At 42.7% G+C, this 26,976-nt stretch overlaps 1 protein-coding gene across 11 annotated transcripts in view; it reads right to left on the bottom strand.

Annotated features, from left to right (window-relative positions):
• The window catches only part of nrxn3a (neurexin 3a), a 430,381-nt gene that overhangs the window by 164,673 nt on the left and 238,732 nt on the right, over window positions 1-26,976 (bottom strand). Inside the window, exon 1 of one of the 11 annotated variants that reach the window (XM_045718513.2) lies at window positions 18,298-19,727. The exons of 9 other annotated variants lie outside the window; for them this stretch is intronic. In XM_045718513.2, coding sequence (XP_045574469.1) covers window positions 18,298-18,601 — 304 coding nt within the window. In that variant the 5' untranslated portion in view covers window positions 18,602-19,727. Of the gene's footprint in view, window positions 1-18,297; window positions 19,728-26,976 lie in introns of those variants that run through there. One more of the 11 variants, XM_045718523.2, reaches the window with a different exon arrangement.

Raw genomic sequence — 26,976 nt, forward strand, 5'->3', positions numbered from 1 at the left:
TGTATGCAACATTATGGTTTAAATGTGTATGATGTGAGAATGTATTTGTATGTGGTCCTTTTAATGGAAGGTGATGCCAAATAAACATTTCCATCCTGGATGGGCAATAAAGTTGTATTCAATTCTCACTGAGATATGAGGTAAGAACAGGGCCTGGCCTATGTTAAAAGTGTTTAAAAAAGTACAGCGTTTGTTAGGGTTTAAGCCAGTGTTAAAATATGCTTTACAAAAAGCGATTGTGATTGTGTTGAATACAGAAATGTGTAAGTGGCTTAACTTACCCTGTCTCACGATTCAATTTACCCCATACTTGGGGTAAACTGTGCTAAAAGAACACTTTTATGGGACAAGCTATGTTTTCCAAACTGTAATGTTTAAATGAATTCTGATTATACTGAACTTATACTGTATACTGGTTTTTGGGGTGGGATTGGCATAGGGGGTCAATGTATTGCTTTGGAAATTGTTTTGGGGGTTCCATATGTCTTATTCATTAGTAGGAAGAAGTTTGGTCCAAATCGGATGTTGGGTAATATATTTCTTGAATATTATCTGAATCCTAGAAATTAAAATGGCCAATTAGGGTGCAATCAATTAGCTTAATTTCCCTGAGCTAAAACTTAATTTTCAACAATATAATGTTTCAGGAATGCCAATCTTACCTGTTTCTAACTAAATAAATGATTTCAGAACAATCTGAGATGGTGGGAGTCATGGCTTGCTGAAATGACATGGAACGACTCATGTCTGCCATTTCCTCTGGAGGATTGATATGAGTGTGCGCTCGGCAGCAGGGAGAGAACAAGGGAGAGCGAGAGTAAATGAGTGAAGGAGCAAGAGGGCTGGAACTTTGGCCTCTGATTCAGAGAGCTCGTTCACTTTCAGAGGTGAATTAGACTGGCAGCGTTTGATCAGGTCTAGCACTCACAGAGTAGAGTGATGGACAGCTGATTAGGAAGCCAGCTGCTCTTCTGATAGTATTCCCAGGTGTCTTTGAGAGCCATGAGAGTGTACTCCTGGTGCGTGTGTGTGTTTGTTTGTGTGTGTGTGTGTATTGGTGAGAAGAGCAGAGGTGGGCAAGGTAATATAAAATCAAAGCAGAATCCATCTTCTCCTCTATCAAAGCAATAATTGCCTCAGAAGCATTAACATCACAGTCAAATCGACAATGTATCATAAGACAATACAGATGTTATGTCAGTCCGAGAGCAGAATTTTGACAGACATCTTCAAGTAAGGTGTTACAGTTATACTGGATGTGAGGCACTTTTGTAACTTTCAACTTCATGGTGTTCTCATCATTGTCTGCATCCCTGGAAGGTTGCTGGATCGAATCCCCGAGCTGACAATGTACAAATCTGTCGTTCTGCCCCTGAGCAGAACGACCAGAGACAAGGGGCATTGGAGATAAGGATGTTGATTAAGGCAGCCCTCCGCTCCTCTCTGATTCAGAGGGGTTGTGTTAAATGCCGAAGACACATTTCAGTTGCTTTCAGTTGTACAACTGACTAGGTATCCCCTCTCCCTCCCCACCAATTTTTTTTCTCTCTCTCGCTCTCTCCTCTCACTATCCTCTCTCTCTCTACTGCAAATGATTTAGCCCCAGCCGCATTAATCCCATTATAACTACATATCCTCCCCTGAAACAATAGGGAACTGTTTATTTGTCTTTAATACAATATGCTAATACTGTGTGGGAGTAGTAATTCAAATAACATGCCCCAAACGCATTCCCCAAGAATGCGCTACAGACAGTCACTGCCCACTCCACTGCAGTTGAGAGCTGAGAACATGGCTAATGGCTAATGCATTCCCTATAGTTCCACACCAGCTATTGTTCTACTGTACAGTAGAGAGCGTTTTGTAATGATCGTATTTTGTGGTGTTGTAAGGCGGAGGTTGTGTGTCGGTCATCCAGTTGTTCCCTGGGTTTGAGTTAGCGTGGAGAGGCTAGAGCTGAATACAGCAGGAAGGGATGAAACACACACACTCGCAAACACACACTTGCAAACATAAAACTTGCAACCACACACACACACACACACACACACACACACACACACACACACACACACACACACACACACACACACACAGGACAGAAGTTAGCGGCCTACACATGCAAGTGCTCTCTCAGAGGCTTTGTAGAAAGGTAGATTACTCTTCTGATGTGGCTGTATGCTTTGATGCAGTATATCTGGAGGTGTGAGTGAGTGAGTGAGTGAGTGAGTGAGTGAGTGAGTGAGTGAGTGAGTGAGTGAGTGAGTGAGTGAGTGAGTGAGTGAGTGAGTGAGTGAGTGAGTGAGTGAGTGAGTGAGTGAGTGAGTGAGTGAGTGAGTGAGTGAGAGTGTGTGTGTGTGTGTGCTTTATGATGGTAAAACAGATTTGATTAATGGGCTGGTAGAGTTTTCGCAGTTTGTGTTTGATGCTCATTAAGTCACTTTTCAAAGAAGTAGAAACTACTCACATGCACACACACACACCGACACTCCTAGCGCCCCAAACACGCACACACACACACACACACAGACACACACACACACCGACACTCCCAGCGTCCCAAACGCACGCACACACACACACACACACACACACACACACACACACACACACACACACACACACACACACACACACACACACACACACACACACACACACACACACACACACACACACACACACACACACACACACACACACGGCCCCTAAACCCAAACCAAGCAAAGCTGTTTGTAGCTGTGGAAAATAATGATGATTGTAATAACTATGACAGAATGAGGATCAAAAGGTTTCCCGCAACAATCACCAAACACTCACTTATCCTAGCAGACTGCTTTGTAATATATGGGTTGTGCAACAGCAAAGGAACACTTATAACAACTCCAACAGAATGAGGAATCAGCATAAACACTCACTCTGGCTCCAAATTGACTGAAACAAAATATTATGCGTGGGAAACACAAGAGTTCTCTGGTAATGCATTTATGTACAGTATTCATATGTTTGTGTACAAATGCATTGGAGGTGTTTTATACCACTCAATTCACTCACTTATCATTCCCCACAGTAACTCCTTTAGTGTATGTTGTGGATTATATCACGTAATTGCCAAGTTCATGGTCAAAGTGGCAAAGTGCCTATCCAAGATGGCCACCATGTCACCTGACAGCTCACCTTAGGGGTCAGGTTGTCACCAGCTGAACATATTAAGATGGCTGACACACACCACACCAGAAAGAAAGAGGATGAAGCAAGAGGGTTTACCGCAGCCAAAACCTTTCCAAGAAAATAAGACCACGAAGTGAGAAATATTTGTATGGAGGGCAATGAGTGTCGAATTTGATCAACACTGATATAAATGGGCGTACATGGTTGCATGATTGCAGGTAGGTGGGAGGAGGTGAGATCAGGAGGGACCAAAGACAGGTATTTCCATTAGAGGTAGACCGATCGGCATGGCCGATAAATTAGGGACGATTTCAAGCTTTCATAACAATTGGTAATCGGCCTTTTTGGACGCCGATTATGGCCAATTATATTGCAATCCACAAGAAGACTGCGTGGCAGGCTGACCACCTGTTACGAGAGTGCAGCGTCAAAAGGACCTTGTAGCTGCAAGGAGTCAAGGTAAGTTGCTAGTTAGCATTAAACTTATCTTATAAAAAACAATCAATCTTCACATAATCACTAGTTAACTACACATGTTGATGATATTAATAGGTTAACTAGCTTGTAATGTGTTGCATATAATCAATGCGCTGCCTGTTAATTTATCATTGAATCACAGCCTACTTCAACTTCGCCAAACGGGTGATGATTTATCCTCTCTAGGGTAGGGGGCAGTATTTGCACGGCAGAATAAAAAAACGTACCCGATTTAATCTGGTTATTACTACTGCCCAGAAACTAGAATATGCATATAATTGTTTGATTTGGATAGAAAACACCCTAAAGTTTCTAAAACTGTTTGAATGGTGTCTGTGAGTATAACAGAACTCATATGGCAGGCAAAAACCTGAGAAGATTCCTTACAGGAAGTGCCCTCTCTGACCATTTCTTGGCCTTCTACACTCTCTTTATTGAAAACTGAGGATCTCTGCTGTAACGTGACACTTCCTACGGCTCCCATAGGCTCTCAGAAGGCGGCAAAACGTCAAATGGTGACTTTGCAGGCCATGGCTGAAAAACAGTAGCGCATTTGGATAGTGGTCGATCAGAGAACAATGAGACTGGAGGCGCGTGCACGAGCCGACACCATGTTTTTATTTTTTCGTCTTTGAACGAAAACAGGGTTTCCCGGTTGGAATATTATCGCTTTTTTACAAGAAAAATCGCAGAAAAATTTATTTTAAACAGCGGTTGACATGCTTCGAAGTATGGTAATGGAATATTTAGAATTTTTTTTGTCACGAAACGCGTCGGGCGCGTCACCCTTCGTCACCCTTCGGATAGTGTCTTGAACGCACGAACAAAACAGAGGATATTTGAACATAACTATGGATTATTTTGAACCAAACCAACATTTGTTATTGAAGTAGAAGTCCTGGGAGTGCATTCTGACGAAGAACAGCAAAGGTAATCCAATTTTTCTTATAGTAAATATGAGTTTGGTGAGGGCCAAACTTGGTGGGTGTCAAAATAGCTAGCCCGTGATGGCGAGCTATCTACTCAGAATATTGCAAAATGTGCTTTTGCCGAAAAGCTACTTTAGAATCGGACATAGCGATTGCATAAAGGAGTTCTGTATCTATAATTCTTAAAATAATTGTTATGTTTTTTGTGAACGTTTATCGTGAGTAATTTAGTAAATTCACCGGAAGTTTGCGGTGGGTATGCTAGTTCTGAACGTCACATGCTAATGTAAAAATCTGGTTTTTGATATAAATATGAACTTGATTGAACAAAACATGCATGTATTGTATAACATAATGTCCTAGGAGTGTCATCTGATGAAGATCATCAAAGGTTAGTGCTGCATTTAGCTCTGGTTTGGGTTTATGTGACATTATATGCTAGCTTGAAAAATGGGTGTCTGATTATTTCTGGCTGGGTACTCTGCTGACATAATGTAATGTTTTGCTTTCGTTGTAAAGCCTTTTTGAAATCGGACAGTGTGGTTAGATTAACGAGAGTCTTGTCTTTAAAATGGTGTAAAATAGTCATATGTTTGAGAAATTGAAGTAATAGCATTTCTAAGGTATTTGAATATCGCGCCACGGGATTCCACTGGCTGTTGAGTAGGTGGGACGATTTCGTCCCACATATCCTAGAGAGGTTAAAAGCGCATTGCTGAAAAAAGCTAAATCTTTGCACAAATGTACCTAACCATAAACATCAATGCCTTTATTAAAATCAATACACAGAAGTATATTTTTTTAAGCCTGCATATTTAGTTAAAAGAAATTCATGTTAGCAGGAAATATTAACTAGGGAAATTGTGTCACTTCTGTTGCGTTCAGTGCAGAGTCAGGGTATATGCAGCAGTTTGGGCCGCCTGGCTTGTTGCGAACTGTGAACTAATTTGCCAGAATTGTGACAAAATTGAAGGTTGTGCAACGTAACAGCAATATTTAGACTTAGGGATGCCACCCATTCGATAAAATACGGAACGGTTCCGTATTTCCCTGAAAGAATAAACGTTTTGTTTTCGAAATGATAGTTTCTGGATTTGACCATATTAATGACCAAAGGCTCATATTTCTGTGTTATTATATTATAATTAAGTCTATGATTTTATATTTGATAGAGCAGTCTGACTGAGCGGTGGTAGGCAGCGGCAGGCTCATAAGCATTCATTCAAACAACACTTTACTGCGTTTGCCAGCAGCTCTTAGCAATGCTTGAAGCACAGCGCTGTTTATGACTTCAAGCCTATCAACTCCCGAGATTAGGCTGGCAATACTAAAGTGCCTATAAGAACATTCAATAGTCAAATGTTATGAAATACAAATGGTATAGAGAGAAATAGTCGATGCGTCATAACTCCTATAATAACTACAACCTAAAACTTCTTAATTGGGAATATTGAACCACCAGCTTTCATATGTTCTCATGTTCTGAGCAAAGAAACATTAGCTTTTTTACATGGCACATATTACACTTTTACTTTCCAACACTGTGTTTTTGCATTATGTAAACCATGTTTCATGATTATTTGAGACTAAATAGATTTTATTTATGTATTATATTAAGTTAAAATAAAAGTGTTCATTGTTCATTCAGTATTGTTGTAATTGTCATTATTACAAATATATATATAAAAATTGGCCGAGTAATCGGTATCGGCTTTTTTGGTCCTCCAATTAGAGGTTGACCTCTAATTTCCACTGTTAGAGCGGTCACTCAACTATCGTGTCAATACCATACCAAATGTTGTATGGCAGCCATCATCCCAGGACACTCCACTGATTGAAGCTCTTCCTGATTATCTGCTGTATTTTGTTACTATGTACTTTGATTTGGTCTATAGTTTCTTACTTATCATATGATTTGTTTGAACCTTACTTTTGTTGCTTTGCTGCACTTTTTTTGCCTACTGCTCCTTAGCACTTAGCCTACTCTTCATTTCAGTTCACATCATTTCTTAAGTATCCTAGTCGCAATTACGAGGGGGTATTTACGTGCATTTTTCCTAGTAAGAAGGTCGCCTTTCAAGTACTGCTTACCTTTGTTGTAGAAGTGACATTGTTGAAGCATTTATCCATTAGCATTTTAGCCGCTTAAGTTTACAGCATTTTGGGATAGTATTACACTAAGTATACAAAACATTAAGGACATCTGCTCTTTCCATGACATAGGCTGACCAGATGAATCCAGGTGAAAGCTATGATCCCTTATTGATGTCACTTGTTAAATCCACTTCAATCAGTGTAGATGAAGGGGAGGAGACAGGTTAAAGAAGGATTTTTAAGGCTTGAGACAATTGAGACATGGATTGTGTATGTGTGCCATTCAGAGGATGAATAGGCAAGACAAAATATTTAAGTGCCTTTGGATGGGATATGGTAGTAGATGCCAGGCGCACTGGTTTGTATAAAGAACTGCAACGCTGCTGGGTTTTTAACGCTTAACAGTTTCCAGTGTGTATCAAGAATGGGCCACCACCCAAAGGACATCTAGCCAACTTGACACAACTGTGGGGCGCATTGGAATCAACATGGCCAGTATCCCAGTGGAACACTTTCAACACCTTATAGAATCCATGCCTGACGAATTGAGGCTGTTCTAAGGGCAATAGGGGGGAAGGTGTTCCTAATGTTTGGTATACCCAGTGTATATGGGAAACTGTGTAAAGCCAGGATAATTTATGTTGATTATGATAACTGCCACTTGTTTAATTCTGTTCTCAGAACCATACATATAACTATTGTCCTCTGATGATTGAACTGCCATAATAAAACTGATCAAAGTGATCGAAGAGAATTCATGAATCTGAGTCTCTCTGACAGGAGCCCTTTGGCATTCACAAAACCAGCTATACAGTATTTTCAAACCCAGGCCATTTCTTAAAGTGTAAATACAATGAAGCCTACCCTCCAGCAAAGTGGACATTTCAGATAATCATAAGATATTTAATATCTTTCAAATACTTGGAGCATTGGTTTAATGGAATGCCAGATGGGTGGAGTTCACACTTCTAGGACTAATCCATTGGTTCCAATGCACCAGCCAATCAAGTACAGCTAAAGCGTTTGAAAGATTTCACATTTTATTTGAACCCAGGTCTGCTAACTAACCACCCACTCCAGATATTACCAGTTGTCCTGACCTAAGGCCTCAGGTTACATCAGTGTGACCAACTGCTGTCACTACCTCTAACAGCGACCGAAAGAAAATAAACATTTGTGAATACATCTTCAGGTCAGTGGAGCGAGAGAAAGGGTGATGGTGGAGCAAGAGAGAGGGTGATGGTGGAGAGAGAGAGGGGGTGACGGTGGAGCGAGAGAGAGGGTGACGGTGGAGAGAGAGAGGGTGATGGTGGAGCGAGAGAGAGGGTGATGGTGGAGAGAGTGGGTGATGGTTGGGAGAAAGGGTGACGGTTGGGAGAAAGGGTGACGGTTGGGAGAAAGGGTGACGGTGGAGCGAGAGAGAGGGTGATGGTTGGGAGAAAGGGTGACGGTTGAGAGAGAGAGGGTGATGGTGGAGCGAGAGAGGGTGATGGTGGAGAGAGAGAGAGGGTGATGGTTGGGAGAAAGGGTGACGGTTGAGAGAGAGAGAGGGTGACGGTAGAGCGAGAGAGAGGGTGACAGTGGAGCGAGTGAGAGGGTGATGGTTGGGAGAAAGGGTGACGGTTGAGAGAGAGAGAGGGTGACGGTGGAGCGAGAGAGAGGGTGACGGTGGAGCGAGAGAGGGTGACGGTGGAGCGAGAGAGAGGGTGACAGTGGAGCGAGAGAGAGGGTGATGGTTGGGAGAAAGGGTGACGGTTGAGAGAAAGAGAGGGTGACAGTGGAGCGAGAGAGAGTTGGTGATGGTTGGGAGAAAGGGTGACGGTTGAGAGAAAGAGAGGGTGACGGTGGAGCGAGAGAGAGGGTGATGGTGGAGCGAGAGAGAGGGTGACGGTGGATAGAGAGAGGGTGATGGTGGAGCGAGAGAGAGGGTGACGGTGGAGCGAGAGAGAGGGTGATTGTTGGGAGAAAGGGTGACGGTGGAGAGAGAGAGAGGGTGACGGTGGAGCGAGAGAGAGGGTGATGGTGTAGCGAGAGAGAGGGTGATGGTGGAGCGAGCGAGAGGGTGATGGTGGAGCGAGAGAGAGGGTGATGGTGGAGCGAGAGAGCGGGTGATGGTTGGGAGAAAGGGTGACGGTTGAGAGAAAGAGAGGGTGATGGTGGAGCGAGAGAGAGGGTGATGGTGGAGCGAGAGAGAGGGTGATGGTGGAGCGAGAGAGAGGGTGATGGTGGAGCGAGAGAGGGTGATGGTGGAGCGAGAGAGAGGGTGATGGTGGAGCGAGAGAGAGGGTGATGGTTGAGAGAAAGGGTGACGGTTGAGAGAGAGAGAGAGGGTGACGGTGGAGCGAAAGAGAGGGTGACGGTGGAGCGATTAGAGAAGGTCACAAGTGTAAGTAATATGTGAAGCCTGATCCCAGATCTGTTTGCGCAGTATAGCCAGCCCATAAAGATAGTAAACTCAGCAAAAAAAAGAAACGTCCCTTTTTCAGGACCCTGTCTTTCAAAGATAATTTGTAAAAATCCAAATAACTTCACAGATCTTCATTGTTTCACATGCTTGTTCAATGAACCATAAACAATTAATGAACATACACCTGTGGAACGGTCGTTAAGACACTATGGTCAGGGGCGGTGTGTCACAGCATCATCGGACTGAGCTTGTTGTCATTGCAGGCAATCGCAACGCTGTGCATTACAGGGAAGACATCCTCCTCCCTCATGTGGTACCCTTCCTGCAGGCTCATCCTGACATGACCCTCCAGCATGACAATGCCACCAGCCATACTGCTCATTCTGTGTGTGATTTCCTGCAAGACAGGAATGTAAGTGTTCTGCCATGGCCAGCGAAGAACCCGGATCTCAATCCCATTGAGTACGTCTGGGACCTGTTGGATCAGAGGGTGAGGACTAGGGCCATTCCCCCCAGAAATGTCTGGGAACTTGCAGGTGCCTTGGTGGAAGAGTAGGGTAACATCTCACAGCAAGAACTGGCAAATCTGGTGCAGTTCATGAGGAGGAGATGCACTGCACTACTTAATGCAGCTGGTGGCCTCACCAGATACTGACTTACTTTTGACTTCGTTCAGGGACACATTATTCCATTTCTGTTAGTCACATGTCTGTGGAACTTGTTCACTTTATGTCTCAGTTATTGAATCTTGTTATGTTCATACAAATATTTACACATGTTAAGTTTGCTGAAAATAAACGCAGTTGACAGTGAGAGGACGTTTATGTCAAGTTATATGTCACTGCAGGTATCATAAAAGTGTCAGCCAAGATGATTTTTTTTTTTTGTACCTTTATTTAACTAGGCAAGTCAGTTGAGAACAAATTCTTATTTTCAATGACGGCCTAGGAATAGTGGGTTAACTGCCTGGTTCAGGGGCAGAACGACAGATTTTTACCTTGACAGCTCGGGGATTAGATCTTGCAATCTTTCGGTTACTAGTCCAACGCTCTAACCACTAGGCTACCTGCCGCCCCATGTATAACTACAATGGATAAATGTCACTTTTTTTTTTTACATATTATAATGAGAACATATTACATCCGTACATACACTAATACACATTGTTAAATGTCAACACATGAAGGAAGGCATGCATGCACACACACAGCCTCTCACCATGTTTTCCTCTTCCTTTCTCGTTCATCTAATCAGTCATGTCATTGTTGTTCAATGCCTTGGATTTAGTGATAAGTCTTCCAGCCTGTCAAACAAATGCTGGGTTGTGAGGCTCAGCCCCACTGTCGGGGCTTCTTCAGTCATACAGAGTGTTTTCAATGTGCTCTCCAACCCCTCCAGCTATTCTCTCTGCTGTACCATTTACCCAGGGACCTCAGGCTTTCTGTTCTACCACTTTCTCTCTGTCCCTCAGTTCTACCTCTCCCTATGTCTCTGATCTCCCTCTCTCTGCTCTACCTCTTCTCTCACTACATATCAGCTCTCTCTTCTCTCGCTCTCTATCTGTGCTCCGTCTCACAGCTCTTTCTCCTCACTAACTAAGAACTGAGACATTTGTCATCCAACATCTGCTGTCTATTCAACTGTCATGAGGAAACTGTGTGAAATACAAAGTACTAAAGTTGTAATAATACAAAATGGTGAGTGTGTGTCATGTCATAAGAACATGTTGACACTCTGTTTTCACATACAGTACACTTCAGTTCTCTGGTGACATGTGGGTGGATGACAGAAACTTCAGCTTTGACAACTTATGAATGGTCCTTTCAATATGGAAGGAGCTGAGATGGCAGATGGCTTCGTGTCACTGATATACTGAGAATAAAGAAAATATTCACTTTACACATGACCATATTTCCTCACCAGAGAACATGATACATTAGTGGTTATGAATAGTGTACTTTGAAGCACACTTCCTATTTATAGCACTACCTATTTAGTATTTACATGCAACATTTGGTTGACCTGATTCTGGAAATAATCATCAATGATTCATAATGATGTGGACAAATGTAACATTTTCAGGTCATTTAGAGTCACTGTAAGCAAATGCATTGCAAAGAAAAAAGTGTAATACAAATACCTCACTATCTCTCTCTCTCCCTCCCTACCTCTCCCCCTATCTCTCTCTGTATGAGATCCTGTTATGAGGTCTCCTCCAGTGTCTTGCCGAGTATGATAATCCCATACGGAGGATTCGGATCTAAACGTCCCTTTGATCCTACACGTTTCACTCCGTTCCTTCACTCTGGGGTCTGGTGGTGCCCTGGGTTCCTCTGGGAAAGAATGCTTAGAGCAGAAAGAGTTTAAGGCAAACTATCCTCCATGATGGAACTGGAAGTACTTTGACAATAGCATTCAATGTGGATTCTTATTAGAATGTCCTTGCCAAATCTCATACCGGGTCTCAAACTATACATCCAAGGCTCTCACCAAAGGAGACATGTAAAGGTCATACACCCTATGACCTTGCTCTGAACTCCATCCCAATTTCCTTTCAGGCTATTCCATGCATTAATAACAATTTAATGGAACAATTTATTTGTAGTATCAGCCTTAAACACACTGAATGAACTGAGCGTTAAAGATTCTGTTAATGAACGGACTAACAAACTGGGAGAACCATAAATCAAGTAACGAGCTAACTCACTTTATAAAGTGTCAAAAGGAGTCAAAGGTTAAAAAACAATAAAAGGGGCCACTTGGTGGTAACACAATCACTTATTCCAGTGCAGCCGTCTCCCATCTGTTCTAATGGAACGGAATTAGAACCATCCATTGTGGAAGCCAATTACTTCTCGTCTGAACTCGTCCACAACGCCTGTTTTTCAAGTCAAACGCAAGCTAGTTAATCAAATCGTATAGAATGGAGAAAATAAAAACTCTTAAGAATATGATGTAGGTGATTGAAGTCAGCGAAATGGAAGACAATAAGTAAAAGTCATTTCCGAACTGCTTTCTCTTTTATTATTCGACTGAATTATGGAAAATTATGGAAATGCCGATGATTGTAAGATGTGTTTAACTGTTTCTTTTGGCAGAATGGTAATATGAGGCTATTATTGCAATTATGACCAATTATGCTTCATATTTTACCCACTTTACCAGGAAGGGGCATGAAAGTCTAAATTAAAACAAGTCAGCCATTAATAGAAAATAAAAATGCCCAACTTTTTTTTTATTTTACAACATTTTACATCTTTACAACCGGTCCAATGGGTTCAGAGCGTACTTCTCCAAGATGTCTTATAGTGTAAGGGAGAGGGGGAGAAATAGTACTTTAATTTAGGATACCTTTAAACAAGACAAGATTTCATTAACTTTACATTTCTAAAACCAAGTCAAGAGGATGAATGAAAAGGACTGGAGCCTATTGGCTGATTGGTTTCCCTGCCAAATATATACATAACTTTGTCTGATTTAAATCAGAGTGTGCCAGTGATTGCTTTGATGTCTGAATTGAGCATCTCCAAAACCCATTTGGTTATAGATCTCACAGCCTGCTCACATAGAAGAGCGCAACATCCATATTACATTCAATTTCCAGACTTTAAATAGATATGTCTGAATAGTGAGGGGAATGGATAGGGTACTCAGGTAGCCTATGCTGGGACCCCTCTAGTTTGTGAAATTACATCTGCAAAAAACCCACGACCAGAAATCTCTCTCTCTCTCTCTCTCTCTCTCTGAGGCATCCACTGTGCTGCCTGTCCAGCTAAAGGAGTTTGGTCTGGACATAGCCCCTCCCTCTCTCATCTCTCTAATGGCTGCCCAAAACACTCAATTCTGTGCTACTGGCAGGTACAGCAGCACCAGCCCACTTCAAAGAGGATTTTGATTAAGGCCATCTAGCCAACTGTGACCACTGGCAATGCTCTAGGAAACCACCTAGTTCAGGCAGGTGTGCAAACATCCTGTTTTCTTCGATACTGTATGTTGCCTTCCTAAGCCGCGAAAACAGGTGTAACAAAACAACACACTGGCAGTTATTGTTGTATACCCACTAATAAGCTTGGTTTGGAGACAAAGGCGACAGACAGATCATTATGTCTGTGGGACAAATCCCTGGCCTGTCGCCTTTGTCTTTCTATAGGTCGTTATCCCCTTTACGCATCATGCCTTCCCAGTCACAGCAAAGTCTATGCTCTCTTATTAAAGAGGTGGGAGAACAGGAGGCTGATTAGTCACATACACTCACACACGCACACACACACATACACAAGCATACACACGCATCACACACACACTCATGTAACTGGGGTGCCGCGCCAATGGTTTGTTGCATTGTGTTCTGGCGCCTTAAATAAGTCATGCTGAGGGTCTGAGAGTTGGCTTAATTGACAGCTCTGAATCACAGGGCGAAAGGAAAGGGGATATCAGAGCTGGACGTCTACAGGCTATATGTTTGCTGTGCCTCCCCTCATTCAGATGGAAACAGCTCTGCCATACATTCCCAATGTATGATATAATACATAGGATAGAACATGACAATAGGACAGAACATTACAATTTAAAAAAAAAGGCTTTAAGATCAATAGCTAATAGAATAAGGCACCAATGTTGAAATATGAATTGATCACATAGACGAAAGTATAGGAATTAGTGATATAAAAACAGAATGGTTCAAATAGTGCCTCACAATAACAAAGCCCCTCAATGTAATTTAAATGACCCACAAAATGAATAAAAAGAGTTACGAAATCACAGAAATACATTTAAACTCAGTTTAATCCTTGTAAAAATGTCCTGTTTTAGGTCAGTTAGGATAATCACTTTATTTTAAGAATGTGAAATGTCAGAATAATAGTAGAGAGAATGATTCTTTTCAGCATTTATTTCTTTCATCACATTCCCAGTGGGTCAGAAGTTTACATACACTCAATTATTATTTGGTAGCATTGCCTTTAAATTGTTTAACTTGGGTCAAACGTTTCAGGTAGCCTTCCACAAGCTTCCCACAATAAGTTGGGTGAATTTTGGCCCATTCCTCCTGACAGAGCTGGTGTAACTGAGTCAGGTTTGTAGGCCTCCTTGCTCGCACACGCTTTTTCAGTTCTGCCCACAAATTTTCTATAGGATTAAGGTCAGGGCTTTGTGATGGCCACTCCAACATCTTGACTTTGATGTCTTTAAGCCATTTTGTCACAACTTTGGAAGTATGCTCGGGTCATTGTCCATTTGGAAGACCCATTTGCGACCAAGCTTTAACTTCCTGACTGATGTCTTGAGATGTTGCTTCAATATATCCACATAATTGTCCATCCTCATGATGCAATCTATTTTGTGATGTGCACCAGTCCCTCCTGCAGCAAAGCACCCCCACAACATGATGCTGCCACCCCGTGCTTCACAATTGGGATGGTGTTCTTCGGCTTGCAAGCGTCCCTATTTTTCCTCCAAACATAACGATGGTCATTATGGCCAAACAGTTCTATTTTTATTTTCATCAGACCAGAGGACATTTCTCCAAAAAGTATGATCTTTGTCCCCATGTGCAGTTGCAAACTGTAGTCTGGCTTTTTTTATGGCGGTTTTGGAGCAGTGGCTTCTTCCTTGCTAAGCGGCCTTTCAGGTTATGTCGATATAGGACTCGTTTCACTGTGGATATAGATACTTTTGTACCTGTTTCCTCCAGCATCTTCACAAGGTCATTTGCTGTTGTTCTGGGATTGATTTGCAATTTTCACACCAAAGTACGTTCATCTCTAGGAGACAGAACGCGTCTCCTTCCTGAGCGGGCTAACGGCTGCGTGGTCCCATGGTGTTTATACTTGCATATGGTTGTTTGTACAGACGAACGTGTTACCTTCAGGCGTTTGGAAATTGCTCCCAAGGATGAACCAGACTTGTGGAGGTCTACATTTTTTTCTGAGGTCTTGGCTGATTTCTTTTCATTTTCCCATGATGTCAGGCAAAGAGACACTGAGTTTGAAGGTAGGCCTTGAAATACATCCACAGGTACACCTCCAATTGACTCAAATGATGTCAATTAGCCTATCAGAAGCTTCTAAAGCCATGACATCATTTTCTGGAATTTTCCAAGATGTTTAAAGACACAGTCAACTTAGTGTATGTAAACTTCTGACACACTGGAATTGTGCTACAGTGAATTATAAGTGAAATAATCTGTCTGTAAACAATTGTTGGAAAAATTACTTGTGTCATGCACAAAGTAGATGTCCTGTTCGCCCACCTCATGAAAAATGAGTTTTAATGTCTCCAACTTAAGTGTATGTAAACTTCAGACTTCAACTGTACATGAATAGACAAAAACACACCCACACATATTTCATACAGAATCTCCATACCTGAATCACAGGGCATAAGGAAAGGGGACATCAGGGCTGGGAGTCGTACAGGCTATATATTTGCTGTGCCTCCCCTGTCAGAAGATGAAAACTAAACTGAACCAACGGTAGCTAGCCACCGGACACTGAACGCTAGCAAGGCGCTAACATTAGCCTGCTAGCAAAATAGCTTCATCATATTACTTCAGGAAGACAAACTTATAACATGAAATCCTGACTGATATTGTATGAGTAAAGTACAATGTTTTCATTGGTTACTATGTCCATTTAGTGAGTTTTATAAAATAAAAAATGGGAGGGCGGGAGAGAACACAGCCTACCTCTTTCAGATGGAAACAGCCCCGAACGAGCTCGCGCGTGCAGCGCTGACGTCACACACAGAGCCCAACAAATTACCAGGAGATTCAACCAAAAACAAATTAGGAAAACTGGTGATTTGGTGAAAATTCATCACAATTTACTAACTCCTGTTACACTCACACAGGTGAACACACGCATACTCTTAGAAAAAGGGTTCCAAATGGGTTCTACAGCTGTCCACATAGGAGAACCCTTTTTGGTTCCAGGTAGAACCCTTTTGTGTTCAATGTAGAACCCTCTGTGGAAAGGGTTCTACATGGAACCCAAAAGGGTTCTACCTGGAACCAAAAAGGTTTATTCAAAGGGTTCTCCTATGGGGCCATCCGAAGAACCCTTTAGGGTTCTATATAGCACCTTTTTTTCTAAGAGTACCTACGCGAGCATCACACACAACAAGCTCATCAGATGCTGTAGAACACCCCAGCAGAAGTCTCTCAGTGGTGAGAAGACAATCGTTTTCTCCTCCTCCTCCTCCTCCTCCTCCTCCTCTTCCTCTTCCATTGCAACGCATCTTTGCAGAGGAGTCTGTACCGGTACTCCCTGTATATAGCCTCGCTATTGTTTTTTTACTGCTGCTCTTTAATTATTTGTTATTTGTTATTTCTTATTTTTTTAGGTATTTTTCTTAAAACTGCATTGTAAGTTTTAAGAAAGTTTTAAGTAGGCATTTCACTGTTGTATTCGGCGCATTTGACAAATAAAATGTGATTTGATTTGAGTATTTGTCTCTTATTGTAATGAGCTGGGCTAAGACAGTCCAAGTCGCCAGCACTACGCAGTGTGCCATGCTTCAACACTCTGAAGCTAAGCCTGAGCGCACCTCCCATCTCACCTAAGGTCTTTGCTGAATTTGTAATTAAAATGTTGCTGAACGCAGGCTTCCACACTCAACTACTGCTGCCTCGCAAAAACAAACAACAACACTTCTCCTTTTTGGGGGTAGAAGCGACTGAGTAATGTGCTAAGGATTTTAGAAAAGGGGAGAAACTGGTTTTAAATAAAAGATGTCCATACATTTTCAGGATAAAAAATTGCCCAGCCAGCCAAGACAATAAGGAGGTTTGAGGAGGAGGAGGCGTAATTGATCAAGCGTTGGAGGTCAGATGATGAGAGCGAGAGGGCTAGAGAGAGAGAGGACGAGAGAGAGAGGACTAAAGAGAAAGAGGGCTAAAGAGAAAGAGGGCTAGAGAGAGAGAGGGGGCTAAAGAGAGAGAGGACGAGAGAGAGAGGACTAAAGAGAAAGAGGGCTAGAGAGAGAGAGAGGGCTAAAGAGAGAGAGGGCGAGAGAGAGGCCTAGAGAGAGAGGGCTAGAGAGAGAGAGAGAGAGAGGGGGCTAAAGAGAAAGAGGGCGAGAGAGAGAGAGATGTAGCTTCAGGCAATGGAATGTCCCAGATGAACTGCCTTGGATCTTGGGGTTTGAGTTTTTCTCACACACCTTGTGAGGGGTGGGTTGGTGGGGGGGTACAAGTAAAAAATCAGTTATATGGATAAAAAAGTTTTGTCTAGCCCTGTGTAACAGTGTAGGTTCCGTCCCTCTCTTCGCCCCAACCTGGGCTCGAACCAGGGACCCTTGCACACATCAACAACTGACACCCCACGAAGCATCGTTACCCATCGCGCCACAAAAGCCGCGGCCCTTGCAACGCAAGGGGCAACCCTACTTCAAGTCTCAGAGCGAGTGACGTCACCGATTGAAACGCTATTAGCGCGCACCACCGCTAACTAACTAGCCATTTCACATCGGTTACACCTGCACACACACTAATTCAGAATATACCCTCTTACCCAGTCAGCATTTTGCTGTAATGGAATAACTGCTGTGGCGCTGTCGGAGAAGGGTGCAGAGCTCCCCTATAATTGCAAAAATAGCTGCACACTTCTAAGTTCCCACACGCTCCCACCAAAACACACCAGCACTATACAGCCCAGTAATTAAATAGTATCAGAGGACCAATAGAGTCCTATTGACACCCTTCTCTCTCCCTCTCTTCCCTCCTCTCCAAACTCACCCCCTTTTCCCCCTCTCCTCATCCCGTTTCTACTCATCCCCTTTCCCCAGCGGATGGCTACACCACAGAGCTATTACTGCCAATCAGCTAATGCACCTGATGGCTTTGAAGAAGACTCTCTACAATTAGCAGCTATTAGCACTGGGTCCCTAATCCGAGCCAGCAACATGGCAAAGCACAGGAGAGAGGAGAGGGGAGGAGAGTGGGTCTTTTTCGCTGTACAGTTTTTTCTCCATATTTTCTCTTGCCTTTTTCTCTTTTGACCCTGTGTTTGCTTCTCTTGCTTTATGTCCTTTTCCCCTTCAATAAATGATATTAAGAGCTGCTTTAAGATTACGCAGAGAGAGAGATGAATTAATAGTCTACTCATAAGGGAATTGCGTCTGTGGTTGCTTAAGGTTAGGGTAAAGAAATGAAGGTTCGAGTTTAGGGCTCGGGGTTTAGGTTTTAAGAACAAGTTCGTTTAGGTCAAAAGTGTAACTCACCATGGCCACCCCTTAGCGAGGCTGGCGAGCGGTAGATAGAGATGGGTGCAGATGAGTGATGCCGCGTCCCGTGGAGGTGATGCTCCGGGTGGGTATAGGACGTAGCCTGCTCCTGAGGTCCGGCGGCAGCCACGCTGTTATCCTGCCTCCCCCTGGGAGAAGAGCTCCACACAGACCCAGCTATACATCCCAGAGTCAGAGACCACATCCAGGGGCTCAGGCGCAGGCGGAGAGGACTGGGGTGGTGGTACATACCCCCTTCCCCGGAGCCCAGCGACAGCGCGAAACCGGCGGGACGAAGCATGATCCAAGCCCGAAGGACTGACAACAGATGTACGGCACGGGGGAAACTCTACTGAGACCAGGCTCATGATGGACACATCCCTATACTAGGACCACTACGAACCCACGTCCACCTGGTTTAGCTCCTGTACCCGTATTCAGGTCCGGCTTCAGTTTCAGCTAAACCCACAGCACTCCAGCTCAGAGTCGTTCCGGGGGAGAGGAGTCAGAGGATCTCTATATTGCTACACCCCTTACACTGACGTTGTGCCCTGACGGAAAGCAATCGGAGGTTTCAATCTCCTACAGAATTTCCCAGACGAACAGCAAACTTAAGCTCAAACTAGAGAGCTATTCTCATGTTCTAAATTGTCCAAAGGGAAAGAAACATTGGGTGTCTCTTTCGCGCTCTCACAATCTTCACGCTCTTTGCCACTTTTCCCTGAAGGTAAAGCAAAATTAAGTTTTTTCTCTTTCTCGCGCTTCACTTTTCCTCGAAGGAAAGGATATCGGATGACTTTCTTTCTCTCCCTCTCTGGACCTTTGTGCGTCGTCGTGTACAGCTCCCGCTGCTCTTCTGGCTGAGAGCGTATCCCTGCGCTCGTTCACTCGCTCGCTTGCTCACTCTCTCGCTCTCTGATGTGGCGCACTCTGCGTGTGTCTAGAGCAGCTATCAGTCGCACATGGCAGAGCGCCGCTTGTCCCTCTCTCTCTATCACACGCACACGCGCACACACGCACAATCAGCACAGATGAAGAGGAAAAATATAACCACCTGGTTTATCACCACTCATCCACATCGGTATAGAAGAAATAACCACAAATAACCACTGTTTTGAAAGCAAAAAAGCACATCTATCACCTAACATAAATACCACTTTCTCACTGTTGGCTCTGTGGTTCTGTGGCGCACTGGTCCACTGTAGCGCTCCAAATGTGCTGCAGTATAGACACCATGGGCAGAAAATAAATCCCCTTTCTTTTCTCTTCTCTCCTGTGTGTCTCAGTGTCTCATACTCCTCTCTGGAGGGGAGGAGTGGGGGGGAGGGGTCCTGGTGATTCCACTCACCCCCTCTGTCTCAGGCTCAGCACCTGAACACAGCCTCCTGCTCTGAAAGAGAGAAGAAGGGATCCTAATCGGATCCTTCACTGGATACAGCAGGCAACACCACTGAGAGCATGAGTGAGAGAAGGGAGGTGCACAAGCAGACAGAGTGAGAGGAGGGGGGAGAGAGAGAGAGAGAGAGAGAGAGAGAGAGAGAGAGAGAGAGAGAGAGAGAGAGAGAGAGAGAGAGAAAGAGGGAGGGAGGCTCAGGTGAAACAACGCAGTGGGAATGGGATGGGTGGGTTCAAGAGGGTGGTTGGGGGGGTGCAGAAGGAGAAAAAACAAAATGGGCCAGCTCAATGCAAATCCTCATAGAAAGCAGAGGAGGGGTGGGGGTGGAGGAGACTGCTGCAGAGAAGGGCAACTAGCGATGTTCAGGGGAGGGAGACAGAGTGAGAGGAAAAGAGATATGGAGAGAGAGGAGTGAGACAAAGTGGGAGAGAGGAGGATGGAAAAGTGGTAGAGAAAGAGAGAGAGATAGGTAAAAGAGAGAGAAACAGAACTAAAAGCTGAGTGTGGATATGCGCTGCCAGCTCAGCCATCGACAGAATCGGAATCAAATCGCTGTCTCCAGCCACGTCCCGCGCGATGGCAAACCAAAACTGACAAGGGAATATTCTAATGGAAAAGCTTTTGATCCTCCCTGCTTTTCCGCAGTTCTGTTCCCCTCTGATCGCATTAGGAAACCAGCGGCTCCCACCACGCTTCCCAAAATAGGAAATTAGGGAACACTAACGAGCTTAAGGTGCATGAGAACCACTGATGTTTCCACCCGTAATAGAACAAGGCTCTCGGAATCAAATTAGGACAATGCATTCGGTGCTATTTCCAACCATCCATTTGTGACTTTACCAAAGGAACTATTTGGAAGTGTAATGTTGATGCATGACATGGGAAATCAGATTAGGTCCTGGAACTACGTTTTTAATGTAAGCTTGCACCCACGATGATCTAATTCTCTTCATTTTAACATTTCAAAAATAAATGTAACTAAGACCTGACACATGCATTGTAGTCTATGCATAATTCAGACATTTCTTGCATTTCAAAATGAAATAGCTTTACAAACAAAATGCCAGGGAGTTCAGACCTCCTCTGTTAATCTATGGTTCTATCGGGCATAATCAGAATACAGTGTGTGTGTGTGTGTGTGTGTGTGTGTGTGTGTGTGTGTGTGTGTGTGTGTGTGTGTGTGTGTGTGTGTGTGTGTGTGTGTGTGTGTGTGTGTGTGTGTGTGTGTGTGTGTGTGTGTAGCGTGCATGTACTGTACCTATCTATCCATGGGCCAATGTGGAGCGCTGGCTGCATGCAAATCTCGGCTTAATGGACATTCAAATTCCGAGGAGGGACTCCTGGTCTTTGGCTCTGGGTTTGATTATCTCTGTCTGTGCTCTACATCTCAAACAGAGAACTTGTCCACTATCGGGAATATCAAGAGTGCTCTGAGTAATCTCTGAGTAATGTCTTGTCTTTCCTCTCCTCCCTTTGCATTCAACGAGAGTCAATATTAAACAATTAACAGAAACTGTCTAAGTCCAGTGACTGCTTGGTGTTCCTCTAGCCCAGTGTTTCTCAACTCCATTCCTCCAGTACCCCCAAAAGAACACATTTCTGTTGTAGCCTCGGACAAACTCACCTACTTCAACTCATTGAGGGCTTAATAATTAGTTGACAAGTTGTCCGGGGCTACAACGAAAATGTGCAGTGTTGGGGCTCTCGATGGACTGGAGTTGGGAAACATTGTTATAGACAGCCAATTGACTCCATATTGCTCAGATGAAAAGCAGGTTTCCAATATGTGTTGCTACCTGCTTATGGAGTCTCTTCATAACTTCATACTAACCCGGCGTGATAACAATTATTCATGCAGGTCCTCATAAAGAGAGAAAGAAACTAGAGAAGAAAAATTGCATGTGTAAAGGGGGTTGAAAACCAATAACTCTGTAGGTTAAGTATCAAGAAAAAAAAACCCTCAGAGCTGGAAAGGTGCTCGTTTATCACAACTGCTATTTTTCTGTCCCATTAAATTCAGACACAACTCTTTTGTCGAATACATTTGGCCCAAGGCAATACTAGAGGACAGGTTTTTCCATTGGTGGTACACAGAGAGGATATTTTTTGGGGGGATTGTTTATAATGAGTCGAAAACATGATTTATGTATCACAATGATAATCATGGGAATGATTGTCATTTCAGCTAGTGCATACAATCTACTAATGGAACATATAAATCAATCATTTGCATCCAGTGGTACAAATAGCTTTAATGTAGCTAGCATGAATATGTTCTTCTCATCCATCAACCATTTTCTTTATATGGTATATTCATTATACACTCAATATGCAACATATAAATATGTTTTCCTATCTCTCTGACAAACATGTAGAAACACACACACAAAATGTCGGTTTATTTGCAGTTTTTAAATAACTAATTTAATTTGTCCAACTCATCATAGATAAGTGCAGGAAATGTGGTAATTAACTACAATGACCAGAATCCATTGGACCTGTGGGCCAGCAGACAAATATGGAGAGGAAGAGCGATACTGATACACGAGAGGGATAGAGAGCAGTTGTATCCCTGAAATTTCTGAGTTTGATATATTATTTTACTACACTGATTCCACAATTGAAAGTGAGTATATCATAAATCAAAATGTATGAAGAAAAAGCCCCTTTTCTTATTTTTTAAAATCTGATTTGGAAAACTACTTAGAGTCATTAAATCGTACACAAAACAAAAGGTCCAAAAAATGTATTCGCTACATGTCTGTATTTGAATTGATATAGTGTGGATTTGTGTTTTTTTTGTTGCTTTTTTCTCCTCTTATTTCTTTGTGGAATCCCTCTGGCTGTTATGTTTATGGTTTGCATGTTACTGTTTAATAACATTTTAAAAAAAAAATCTCTACCAAGGGGCCAGCGTTCTGGTCTAGAAGCATGATTTCAACTGCTCCTACAGTCTTGCTTCGGTACTGCAGTTTAATTTACACCCGGCCCAGAAAGACAATTTCCATAGACAGCCACATAGAGGAGTCAGATTAGAAAATTCCTAATAAAACACTTCAGTCGTCACTTTTGTGCAGAAAAAATCGCTGAGGCAGATTTTTTTCTATCACTCACAGCCGAAATGATTAACATTTTAAATGTATCCAATGTATGCCATGTTTTTTTCCTGACATGATGACGTCGGCGCGGCTTGAGCTGCTCCCTGTGCACGCGCAATGAGTGCTAATGCGCATGTCATGTCGGTCCATAAATCAGCGTATGCGAACGTGAGTTGATTACTTTGAAAACAACAGTCAGATTATCTTGGACGCAGTCTACAGTTCTTTATACCTCAGTGATCGCTACATAACAATACATCTAATTGATTGATAGTTGTTATTTAGCCGTGTTAAAAGTATGCCTTATCTACTTTGAAGAACTACTGAAATAGTGATTTTGTCAGACAGCAGGCAGCTAGCCAGCTAGGCTAGCCTACCAGCCTGAAGGATGCCTCTTTGGGGAGCACAGAGATACTGTAGCTGGCTGGCTGGCTGCTACTGACTGAGCGGAGATGAGTTGATGACTTGGAATTAAATAATAAATCATCAAATAAAATAAAAAGTAATATACAAAATAACTGAAATATTTGACTAAAGTAAAATAATGGTTTATATGGTTTATTAATAAGTGATAAGCAGTACATGGGCAACAACTACCATCATTGGGGTTTTATTAATGAAATAATAAAGACATCTTACTAAAAACAAATATGTAATACACACAACCAAAATATTTGAATTTAAAAAAGTAATGTGAAAAAAGATGGTTAGAGCCTAATAAGTGATACTGTAGTAATGGGCAGTCACTACCATCAGTTGTTTTATTCTGTGTTGTTACAACATTGAACCCTCATAATGCATTTACCATTAAAATACAACAAATCTAAAACGAAACCGAAACCAAACCAACCTCAAAAAACACGAATCACTCAGCACTAACACACACACACACACACACGCTTCTCATGTCATAGCAGGACACTTCACATCTCAAGTGACAACAGTAGTTAGTCAGTCACTACACACACACACAAACACCTAAACGAGTGTGGCTAAGGCTTTCCTGCCAAACTTGCCACCCAGCGTGCAATGTACCCCTGACAGGAACTGTCACCATCTCCCTCCCCTCAATGCAATCCACCACCAATTGAAGGGAAACACATGAATCACTTTAAATGTAGTCATGAAATATTAAACAACACTAGCCTAACTGTAACTTATCCAGGTAACAAAACAGTTTGACCACAGGTTTGGAGACTAAATATAGCATAACATTAATTCTGATTTCTCTGTTAATGTGCAGGAATCTGCAAAGACAGTTCAAAATATTATGACCAAGTCCTAAAGACATACTTTTCATGATGTCATGGGAAAGACGTCATATTCCGGTTGCTTAAAATACGTTTACAAACCATCCAATTACATCCAGCGTATAACCTGACCATGACGTCACAAAGTACATTATAATGACGGCACTGAAACCAATGTTGCCTTCTGGGGAAGTGCTATGTCAGATGTGATGGCGTAAAGCAGATAAAACATGCGTCTCCTCATGAATGGAGAGAGGAGATGGACGTGGTAAGGGCTGGAGAGGCTGATCTGTATGCATGAGAGACTGTTTGCTTCAGCTGGCCTGTCTTTGGTTTTGTTTTGCGCCTGAGGGGAAAGACTGGCATTTGAACTACATGCTGGATACATTACTGGAGAGAGCTATGGTCAGCAGCATGCCTAGATACCGCTTCCAGTTTCACACCGTGTCAATCTCTTGACTACACAGTCCGCTCTATGGAAAGGAGACAGAGCGTGTGAATGGCAGACTACATTTGTTTGACTGACCTACATTTCTTAAACTCTGTCCATTAAAGTTGATAGCACAAGCAGTAGTTATGGCTCAGTGCAGTCAAAATGCATTTTTTTTCTGTGTTTGGTATCATATAGTACAACAGCGGATAAAACTAACACTCTAAATGTGTGGAATAATTTGATCAGTGTTATTTACTGATAGTTGTTGGTTGAAAATACAATCTACACAGGACATTCTAATCAGGAGGTTTGCATGGGCGGGAGTTTCGGCTTTTCATGGTGACATCACCATGCAGTAAATTGTAAAAAACATAAATTACTTATGTACATAAGTATTAAGACCTTTAGCTATGAAACTCAAAATTGAGCTAAAGTGCATCCATTGATCATCCTTGGGATGTTTAAACAACTTGATTGGAGTCCACCTATGGTAAATTCAATTGATTGGACATGAGTTGGAAAGGCACACACCTGTCTATATAAGGTCCCACAGTTGACAGTGCATGTCAGAGCAAAAACCAAGCCATGTGGTCAAAGGAATTGTCCGTAGAGTTGCAAGACAAGATTGTGTCAAGGCACAGATCTGGGGAAGGGTACAAAAACATTTCTCCAGCATTGAAGGTCCCCAAGAACACAGTGGCCTCCATCAATCTTAGACCATGAGAAACAAGATTGTCTGGTCTGATGAAACCAAGATTTAACTATTTGGCCTGAATGCCAAGTGTCACGTCTGGAGCAAAAATGGCACCATCTCTACGGTGAAGCATGGTGGTGGCAGCATCATGTTGTGGGATGTTTTTCAGCGGCAGGGACTGGGAGACTAGTCGGGATCGAGGGAAAGATGAACGGAGAAAAGTACAGAGAGATCCTTGATGAAAACCTGCTCCAGAGTGCTGAGGACCTCAGCTGGGGCGAAAGTTCACCTTCCAACAGAACAACACTAAGCACAGAGCCAAGACAACACAGGAGTGGCTTCGGGACAAGTTTCTGAATGACCTTGAGTCGCCCAGCCCGAGCTCGGACTTGAGCTCCTCATCCAACCTGACCGAGTTTGAGAGGATCTACAGAGAAGAATGGGAGAAACTCCCCAAATACAGGTGTGCCAAGCTTGTAGCGTCATACCCAAGAAGACTTGAGGCTGTAATCGCTGTCAAAGGTGCTTCAACAAAGTACTGAGTAAAGGGTCTGAATACGTATGTAAATTTGATATTTCAGATTTGTTATACATTTGTAAAAATGGCGAAAAAATAGTTTTTGCTTTGTCATTATGGGGTATTGTTTGTAGATTGAGTGAAAACAATATTTAATACATTTTAGAATAAGGCTGTATAATATAACAAAATGTGGAAAATGTCAACGGGTCTGAATACTTCCCGAATGCACTGTATACCACTCCCAGACAGTCCTTGCAAAATTCTTGCTTGAGAAATAGTTTTTATCTAAAAAAAGCTATTTTTTACAGTAAGGTACTTAATTGACACCCAGAAATGGTTTCATATTGATATAAACATGGCTGCATTGGGCCTTTAAATATGTAGTGTACTGTTTCATTGGGGAAAGGGATAGAACTGACCTTGGTTGAATTAGATGATACAAACCACAAGCAACACGAGTTAATTCCAATATTTACACGTTTCTATTAAATATTTTAATGAATATTCGTTAGTTTTCTTGTGTGCGTACATGCATGACCGTTTTTGTTTGTGTGTATGTATATGTGTGCGTGTTCATGCATGCATTCAGATTTGTGCGTTTGTCTATGTAGATATAATTACAGTATGTTATCTATATGTTACCCACATAAATACATCTTAGCTGACACTACTGCTGAATCCATCACCAGCCAGTGTACTGTATTAACAGTTGAGCCAATAAGGGGAATTACAGCAAATCAATAGCACACAGCCTGCTTATCACTAAAGGAAGGCTTTAGTGCCACGATCATAGAAGAGGAGAGATCAAGGAGGATCGTTAGCTCAAAGACCGGCGTGTTTGTTTACTGCTCGCACAGGCAAACATGCATACGCGAGCGTCACACACACACACCTGCTTCCCCCGTCACCGCTGTGTGTGCAGAGTATGCAGAAAAGACATACATTATACTGTAGGCCTAGTGCTATTTCTTTACAGTCCAGCCAATAACTTAGACCATCCTGAATGTTAGAACATCCTGACAATGTTCATTTCCTCTATTCCCTGCCTCTGTCTGTCTGCCTAGTCTATCACAGTGTTCATAATGAGAAATGAATATGGCAGTGACAGTATGCAGATCTGTTAGCAACTAATAGAAGCCATGTATCCTGGTGGGAGAGAAATGACAGTGTCGCACCGGCTGCAAAGCCTATCATCTTTTAATGTCATCGCACAGGACATCATCTGATTCCTCTAATACATGATTCAAGAAGAAATGCATGTCACTTTTCAGAATATTTGGAATAT

Source organism: Salmo salar, chromosome 01, assembly GCF_965601325.2.
Source record: "Salmo salar chromosome 01, fSalSal1, whole genome shotgun sequence".
Taxonomy (NCBI): Eukaryota; Metazoa; Chordata; class Actinopteri; order Salmoniformes; family Salmonidae; genus Salmo; species Salmo salar.